Source organism: Bos grunniens, chromosome 4 (assembly GCF_055505025.1).
Source record: "Bos grunniens cultivar Pamir isolate PY7600 chromosome 4, Bosgru_T2T1.0, whole genome shotgun sequence".
NCBI classification, from domain to species: domain Eukaryota; kingdom Metazoa; phylum Chordata; class Mammalia; order Artiodactyla; family Bovidae; genus Bos; species Bos grunniens.
In genome coordinates this window covers 31,787,057-31,796,036 of record NC_141168.1, presented here as the reverse complement: position 1 = coordinate 31,796,036, position 8,980 = coordinate 31,787,057, and the positions used below count along the sequence as shown (strand labels likewise).

Genomic DNA, 8,980 nt, shown 5'->3' with positions numbered 1-8,980 from the left:
CTGAGTAAAGGATCTTAGTTCTACTAAGCACTGTTGGAAAGTATATTGGAGACAGTAAATTGGATATTATATTTAAAATTGAAAGGTAAAGTGTTTTTTAAAGTCTTTTAAAACAAGCAAGGATCAATTTTACTAAAATGCTGTCAAATATTACAATACAATGACTTATCATTCCAAGTCTATGAGTATAACTTCCTTTCCAAATATAGTGATTTTTTTTAATGTACTTTGGAAATGGAGAGAGAACCAAAGTAATCTACCAAAATTCTTTCTCACCATCTTTTTAAAATAGAACCAGGTCAATTATGCCAGCAGAGACTATTTCAAAACAGTAGAAATTATTATCTTTTAAAGGGGTAGGATTAACCAATTCATAATTCTTAAACAACAAAGCACATCATATTTTTCTGAGTTTAACATAAAATGTCAAATATTTCTAATGAAATATTTATAGTTAAGTACAGTGAAATGTGTGAAATACTGAAATGGATTATCAACATTGCTGGAGTCCTGATATAACACAGGAACATCTATATTAATTGATACCATGAAAAACTTAAAATTTCTCTTTAGATTGAAAGCTGAGATATAATTGATTTAAAAATTAAAGCACTTTATGTAAGAAATTTCAGCATTGCCTAAGTTAAACATGGAATGAGAACCACAGTTATTACTTTTTTTTTTCATGTTTTTCTATTAAGAACTTTCTTGGGACTTTTCTGGAGCCCCAGTGGTTAAGATGCTATGCTTCCAAGGCAGATGGACTGCATTCAATCCCTAGTGGGGGGATTAGCATCCCAAATGCCATGTGGCAAAAAAAAAAAAAAAACAACTTTCTTTAACTCTAAGGTGATTAACTGAATGCAGAACAAATATCTCTGCAAAAAATTTTAATTTTGGGGTTGTATAGCTTACAGTGAAGCTCATTCTGAATGCTATATTAAAGAAGAGAGCCTTAATTATATATATTTCTTCTTGCTTGTGTTGTGAGTTATCTTGAATTTTGATATATTATTCTTATATTCAAGATCATCTGACTTCAGATGAGGAACTCTACTGCAGAGCACTGCTTGACTAGAAAATCTGTCATCTGGGAATTAGAGCTAGGCTGACTATCAGTTATGCATCTTGGTATTAGCACCCTGTTATTTCCAGAGACTAAAAAGGCAACATGAAAGAGTATTTTTGCTACTAGTATCTAACTTTTATATAGCTGCCCTTGCATCTATGATAGTGCCAGAGAAGAGAAAATACAGATTGTAAGGTGAAATCCACAGGAGATCCCAAATCACTGTGGTCCGTAGGTTAAGGCATGCCAACCTTTCTGTTAAGAACAGAGCCTAGAGTCCAGTGTCCTTGGATTCTGTCTAAATAGCTGTATGGCTTGATTACTTAACCAAGTTATTTCTTTGGGCTTCAGTGTCACTGTCCTCATGAGAAAGAGTTGTTAGAGGTTTAAGTAAATATGTATGTGTGTGTGTTTGTGCCAATGTAGGAGACGCAAGAGACCTGGGTTTGATCCCTTGGTTGGGAAGTTCCCCTGGAGTAGGCCATGGCACCTACTCCAGTAGTCTTGCCTGGAAAATCCCATGGACAGAGGGGTGGGCTGCAGTCCATGGGGTCACAAGAGTCAGACATAATTGAGGGACTGAGTACACACACACACACACACACACGTATACTTAAGGTATATATATATATCATATATGAGTTGTTGTATCTTTAATTTATATCACATATGAGCCTAAAATATTATGTATTACTTAAAATTAAATACATATATATGAGACATATGTAATATATTCATTTAAGATATAGGTAAATATATACATGTTTTTATTTAAAAGTATATACACATGTTAATAGTGCAGTTCTTGGTAGGTGGTAAGCACTACCTAAATATTAACTATTATTATAATAGTTAATATTGTACTGCCTTATCATTTCTATATCTGAACTACTAATGAGTAACCAAGTTGATCAGTCTGATGGTTCTTTCCTTTCCTTGCTTTTTCTTGAAAGGTTCAAAATTGCAGCAAATGTTACTTTTAAGAAGTTGAGTAAACACAGAATGAGAAGCCCTAAGGCAAGGTGCTGAGTTAACAGACAGGCTAATCACTTCCTGAATACAAATGAACAGGGCTCTTTGTAGAACTAGCACTAGGGACTGTTAATGGGCTTTTGTTTTACAGACTGATGGATTGATATTCCAGGGAGAACCCTGATGAGAACCCTGACATCTGCCTCTCATAACCTATTACTAATACTAAAACAGTAGCCTTGCAAATCAGCATAATCTCATATAAATCAATGCACTCACATTCTAATGTGAGCTCCATCAGGACAGAAATTTTTGTCCATGTTGGGTCATGGCTGTAGTCACAGAGTCCAGGCAAATGCCTGAAAAATAGCAGGCTCACAATAACTATTTCTTGAATGAATTGAATCAATGAAAAATCTTGAACTTTTCTTTAAATAGGATTAACATTAAAAGCAAAACAAACAAAATAGCAAGCTTTTTTGATGAGTTTGGCCTGAGAATCCTGGTTAGCAGTTTAAGCAAGCTGAAGGAGCAGCATGTAAATGACAGAAGGGTGAATACATACATTTAGCCAGTAGTCCAGAAGCTGTGGATTTGGTTATGACTTCACTGGAATGCATGGTGTGGAGCCATGCCACACTTAACTTCGACTCATGCACATGTGACAGATTTGAATTACAAATATTTTGTCCAGCATCTGACTAACTTTAGTGTCTATATTTACATTTTATTTTTCTCCCCAGGTTTTCAGAAATCTTTTCCACAAAGTGACACTTTTATTCTCTGCAAACATTTAATTACTTCCAACAGTTTCTACTCAAGCTTTGACTGGCTAAAACAATCAGTGTGACAGAGGAGAGGAGAAGCAGAATTGAGCTGATCTCCCAACAGTTCTGCTGTGAAGTGAAAGTGTTAGTTGTTCATCATGTCCAACTCTTTGTGACCTATGGACTGTAGCCTGCCAGGCTCCTCTGCTCATGGGATTCTCCAGGCAAGAATACTGGAGTGGGTTGCCATGCCCTACTCCAGGGGATCTTCCCAACCCAGGGATCGAACCCACATCTCTTTTGCCTCCTGCATTGGCAGGTAGGTTATTTACCACTAGTGCCACATGGGAAGCCCTTTTACAGTATAGACAAGCTAACAACTTGAATAGGAATATATATTAATTTGTATACACTCCAAGCTTTCCTAATTATCTTTATAACAAAAACTAAGAAGGTATTAGTCATCCTTGGATGAGCTATACTCAATTCTACTTGTCTTTTCTAAATATAATAAAAACACAGTAAACAAATTTAAAGTACATTATTAATTGATTAGCCATGATTTCTCAAATGGTTCACATCATCTTATTTAACTTGGAGCTTCCAAACTTTAAGAACAAGTCACCAAAGAGCTATCATTGATTTATAATGCACATAACTACATTGGACTTTAATCCAAGAACTCTGTAGGGGACCCAAAGGAAACGGAAAAATGTTTACAAGTGAGCCATGGCAGAAATAGGCTGAAAACACATATCTGTATCCTCTGAAAACAATTAGGGCTAATACAATTAGGGTGAATATTCTAGTTCATTTTATTCCATGGGATTGCTTTTACTCTTGAAACTCCATATAGAAAAGAGTCCTTAGGGTTAGAACACTATTAAGGATGGTATAATTTTGCATGGCCCTTGCACATGTAAGGTAGACATTTTACATGATTGCATAAGGACTAAAATTTACAGCCAAAGATAACACAGGATCTGATTAAAGTTAACACATTTGGCGTTCAAGGCTAATCCACATTGGAAAGCAATCATTTCCAGGAAGGAGATCAATATCTTAACACAGTGTTACCTGTCTGAGTTGCTAAAAAAGATTCCTTATCTAAAAATCGATTCATAGGGTGTGTTTTCAAATTTGTCAGCTTCTTTTCATTTGTGTGCTATACAGAGGCACTTTAAAAGCTATTAATTGTAGTTTCAGAAGTACAAGACACTGGATTTCAGCAGTCACTGGCAAACATGGCAGGAAATTAAAATGACATTGGATTAAAAGGAAAGTAAGTGAAGTTGCTAGTGAAGTCGCTCAGTCGTGTCCGACTCTTAGTGACCCCATGGACTGCATCCTACCAGGCTCTCCGTCCATGGGATTCTCCAGGCAAGAGTACTGGAGTGGGTTGCCATTGCCTTTTCCAAAAGGAAAGTAAACAAATCATTAAATCAGAAAACCTCCCCGAATCTTGGAAAAATCACTGGTGTCTGAGTTGAAGAACTTCCTTACTTAAAAAAAAAAAAAAAAATTAGTAACTATCACCCACCTACGCCAAATAAGTGCAAATAAGTGAATACTACAGCTTTCTGAGGTTAAGGTATGATGGTTTGCTGTTTGGACTAGTGAGGGTTTTAAAATATTGATGAGTTAAGTACTTAGAGTTACATTTCCAGCAATATTTCAAAGTATTATCGTATTATGCATACGTTGCCAATAGAAAAACTAAAATGTCGAATAAAACAGGTTGGTGGTAAAGTTTAGTAAAAGGTATAAAAATTAAAAGGCTAAAAAAACACAAAAATCCCTCCGTTTTATTGTGTAAAAATAAATCGCCTTCATTCATGAGAATCCAGTGCCCCCTTTTTTTGGTCTTAGTTAGATGGTACGTATTGCACCCGCCACAACACATTGGAAAGTAGGTCCTGGTACACACTAAGGAATATCCAACCAGGTAAATACATCAGCGTGATAAGGCCCATGAAATTGAGCGGATAGTGAGAATAGTCCCAGGAACAGGCGCCCCAAGTGCGGAGTCCCAGGCCCCAGAACAACTCCCACGCGTAGATGAAGATCACGTAGAAGGGTACTCGCTTCCAGGTGCCCCAGCCCCGACTGTAGTGGAGGTGGAAATAGAGCTTTTCCACCACAAAACTGCAGCTGCCGTACATAAAGAAGGACCAGAGCGACGTGTGGCCGCTGCTCGTCCCGTCCCCGGGCCCCAGCAGGTTAAAGAAGAAGGTGAAGAAGATCTCATCCAAAAAACCGTGCATTCCGAAGAAAAGGAAGCGGAGCAGGTCCGGCAGCCCCTGGTTGGGGGCTCCCCCGGCGCCCCTGGGACCGCGAGGTCGCCGCCGCCGACCACCGGCTGTCGCTGGGGCCCGGGCGCCCGCAGGGGCGGGGGGCGCGCCCCGCAGCTGTTGCCGCCGCTGGTACCGCAAGTGCAGGAAGCGCTTCAGAAACACTTGGCAGTGGTAGAGCGCCAGCACGTACTGCAGGGCCAAGTCCAGCGCCCCCGGCGCCGCTGCGCCCCCCGGCCCGCCGACCCGGCGGAGCAGCGCTCCCGCCAGGGTCTGCAACCCCACGTGGGCCGAGGGGTAGAGGAGGAAATTGAAGACGAAGGCGCTGGGGCAGCGCCGCTGCTGCAGGTAGACTTTCTCCAGGGCTAAGTGGGTGAGCGAGTGCAGGAGGCAACGGTAAGGCGAGGAGAAGCCCAGCATCCGGAGGTCCGGACGGCGAGCGAAGCGGTGCGCCGCGGACAGGAGCACGTCCAGGGTGACCCCGTGCATCCCGTAGAAGTAGAGGCGCATCCAAGCCGGCAGCACGGCGCCCTCGGCCGGCGCTTCAGCAGTGGACAGCGGCTCAGGGCAGCTGGCGGCAGCCTCGCTTCCCCGCCCTCCTGGGGCCCCCGGACGCCTCGCCGCGCCGCCCCTCCGCGCGGGACCCTCGTCGTTCGCGTCGCTGCCGGCCATCGGCTCGGAGGCTGCCCGGGCGCCCGATCCCACGCCGCCACCGCCGCCGGGTGCGCCGAGCTGCTGGGCGGAGGAGCCGAGCCCCGCGCCGCCCTCCGGCCGCTGCTGGCCCCCGGGGGGCGCGCGGGGAGCTCCGTCCCTGCCGCGGCCCGGCGGCGGCCGGAGTTGCTGCGATCCGGGGACGCGCGGGCCGCCCTGCTCGCGGAGTCCCCCCTCCGCGACCCCGCGGCGCCCTCGCCTCTAGTCCTCGGCGAGGTGCCGCCGGCCGGCGCCCGCGCTCACCCTGCGCGGCCTATCGGGCGCCGAGGCCCGGCGAGGGGCGGTGGCGCCGGGGCTGCGAGGAGAAATGCAGACGCTGGTGCAAACCCCATCTCCTCCGCGGCTCAGCCCCGCCGCCTCTGCTGCAGGCTGTGGAAGCGTAACGCGAGCAGCGACGCCCCTTCCCCCGGCCCTCCCCATGGCCCTCTCGGCCTGGGTAGACCGACCTCTCCCGCCTTCGCTGCCCCCTCCCTCCCCGCCCCAGCCCTGAGCGCGGAGCCCCGCGGAGTCCGCTGGGGAAGGCCCGGCCCTGCGTCTCCCTTCGCGTCCCCCGCTCTGCACCCGGCTCCCTGTCCGGGCAGGAGGCTTGGCTGGGGCGGAGGCATCGCGCGGAGAAACACCTAACAGGTGTGACTGCGGGCCCGTGGGCATCCGTTTTATCTAGGGGACCGGGGCCAGGGCCTGGCTGGCGAAGAGGAATGGCGAGGCGCCACCGACCAGAGGCTGCGCCCGAGACCAAACTGTGGTGTTGTATATTTAATGTCCTTTTTCAAAGCCAGCTGTGTCCCAGTCACTGAGGATAAACCGCAGACTCCAGGCCGGCCGGCCGGCCCCCGGCGGTTCCCTGTAGTGGGGAATGTTGCCCTGGGGCCTGGTCCGCTTTGTCAGTCTCTCCTGCAGCGGTTTGTTTGCTCCAGTCCAGGGGCCTGAGTCCCCCAGAAGTTATAAAATGATTGGAGGTCAGTAGGGTCAGGCACTGCTTTATTTTAAATCCGGAATAGTACCTTTGCTCGTATTGGCACATCCCGGTGCCGAATTTTCTCCTTGCAGAACTAGGTCAACGCAGAAATGGAGAGTGAAATAGAGAGCAGAGCAGGAATTCGTTTTTTCTTTTCTTTTGGAGGTGGAGAGGGTGGGAAGAACCCAGAATTTTGATGTGTTCCACCGCTTTTTCTCCAATTTTGAATCAGGCTTAGAATTGGAGATAACCTTCCAGGTAACTTATACTGACAACTCCACCGCCCCCCCCCCCCCCCCACACCCAGGAAAAAAAAAGAAAAGAAAAAAAGCCCACAAATCGTGTCTAGGCGGAAACTAGGTAAGAGTTCTAATTTGTAAGGAGTTCAGATGTTTCCTGGCTGGAAAGCTTTCTGGGGAATCCCCCCCCCCTTTGGGAAAATTAAAATTCTGAGGTAGTTCCTCCATTTTTAAAGCAAATTCTCTTCGTTCTCTCCCCTTCCTCATTTCAACCTTACAATCTGTGGTTGCTAAATTGTTGGCAAATTAAGGAAGACAGAGAAATAAGTGTGGTGAGGAGACACGTTTTAAGGTGGTGTTGACACTTGAGTAAGGCTAAAGTTCTGACGGGTTTTTATAAGCTTGACTAAAATGTGGTTACTTCGTAGATTTCTTTTGACAGCTGTCAAAAGTCAGAGAGTGGATGCTGTCATGCTAGGGACTGAATCATCAGCTAGCAGGCACGTCAAACCTGTTTTGAAATAGAGTTAGCTGCCCAAAGGCCTGAGCAAATACAGTGAATGCTGGCTCCCTAGATATACCACCAACATTTAGCTTTGCTTTGCCACCAACATTTAGCTTTGCTAAAGCAGAGCTGAGTTTGTTGCTTGCCATGGCAAGAAATTTCTGAATCTTGACAAAGTCTTAATAACATCTTGGAGTGGGGAGGACCTGCATGCATGCTAAATTGCTTTATCCCTGTCTGAATCTCCCACCCTATGGACTATAGCCCACCAGTCTCCTCTGTCCATGGGATTCTCCAGGCAAGAATACTGGAGTGGGTTGCCATGCCCTCCTCCAGGGAATCTTCTGACCCAGGGATGGAACTGAATCTCCTGTGGCTCCTGCATTGCAGGTGGATTCTTCACCTCTGAGCCATGGGGGGAGCCTGGGGAGGACAATGTTGGGCTACTTAGGAGATTTTTAGAGTCTAGTTGAGGATGGGTCTTTCAATACAAGGGCTTGGTTAGAATTGGTTAACAATTTTGATATAATAGTTTAGGTTTGTTATACACAGCAAGGTGAAGGTGTGAGGTGAGGGTTTCAAAAATGTTGAGAATAAATAGTAACCTTTTTTTTATCTCCCTGGGGAAAGCTTCCTGGAATAGTAATACTGTGTTGAGGAAGAGAATAGTAAAGTCATGCTAGTGAAGACAGTTAAATAAAGTCATACCTTGTAGACAATAAACTGTCGGTAGTGTATGGTCTTGGGTTTGCACAATCTAATTGTGAGGACCAATTTGAAATTCAAGAAGGGAATGATTTAAGTAAGGACAGATAAAGAAAATAAAAGAAACAGGACTGACATTGAGTTCTGAAATGACACTCATCCTCAGTATGGGTAAAGGGTGGGGGAAGGGGAGGGAGGTTGATTGACAATTCAGTAATACCAGATCTGTATACTATATATTTAAAAAAAAATAACTATATATATATATATATTTTTTGGCCATATCTTGCAGCTTGTGGTATCTTAGTTCCCCAACCATGAACCAGGGATGGAACCCAGACAGGTAATGAAAGCAGCAAGTCTTAACCACTGGACCACCAGGGAATTCCTGTATTCCTATATTTGTGAAAAATTTGAATGTTTATTTCTACAGTTTCATTTATTTTATATAATCTCTTCTTTCCTAATTTCTTGTATAGTATACTAAAGTTCCAAATTAAAGAATTTTTTTCTATACATGGCTTAAACAGAGGTGATTATTATTGCTTGTTGCCAAACACAGAAAGATTGAATAAAAGCTCATAAACTTTTTTGAATATAACATTGTTAGGGAATCATCATAGAAACCTGCCCTGTTGTTCTATTATTAATATATGCCTTCTTTTTAAAGCTGCTTCTTTTTAACTGTATTCCTTTTACTCCTCTTTTCTAATATTCTAACAGGGGAATCACATGAGTATCAGGAAAGTTTCTCTTTGTACTT

General features: G+C 44.4%; 2 protein-coding genes across 2 annotated transcripts; both read right to left on the bottom strand.

Annotated features, from left to right (window-relative positions):
- Window positions 1-2,815: 2,815 nt before the first annotated feature.
- On the bottom strand, window positions 2,816-5,796 carry TMEM229A (transmembrane protein 229A). The gene has a single exon (XM_086398395.1). It carries the CDS (start codon window positions 5,769-5,771, stop codon window positions 4,674-4,676), a length of 1,098 nt encoding a protein of 365 aa, XP_086254521.1. The 5' UTR covers window positions 5,772-5,796; the 3' UTR covers window positions 2,816-4,673.
- A 215-nt stretch (window positions 5,797-6,011) lies between these two features.
- LOC147373885 (uncharacterized) lies at window positions 6,012-6,461 on the bottom strand. The gene has a single exon (XM_086398396.1). It carries the CDS (start codon window positions 6,459-6,461, stop codon window positions 6,012-6,014), a length of 450 nt encoding a protein of 149 aa, XP_086254522.1.
- Between the last annotated feature and the right edge of the window lie 2,519 nt (window positions 6,462-8,980).

Excerpts from the sequence above, each read along its gene's own strand:
- TMEM229A (XM_086398395.1), bottom strand. The coding sequence starts at position 5,771 with ATGGCCGGCAGCGACGCGAACGACGAGGGTCCCGCGCGGAGGGGCGGC.
- LOC147373885 (XM_086398396.1), bottom strand. The coding sequence starts at position 6,461 with ATGCCCACGGGCCCGCAGTCACACCTGTTAGGTGTTTCTCCGCGCGAT.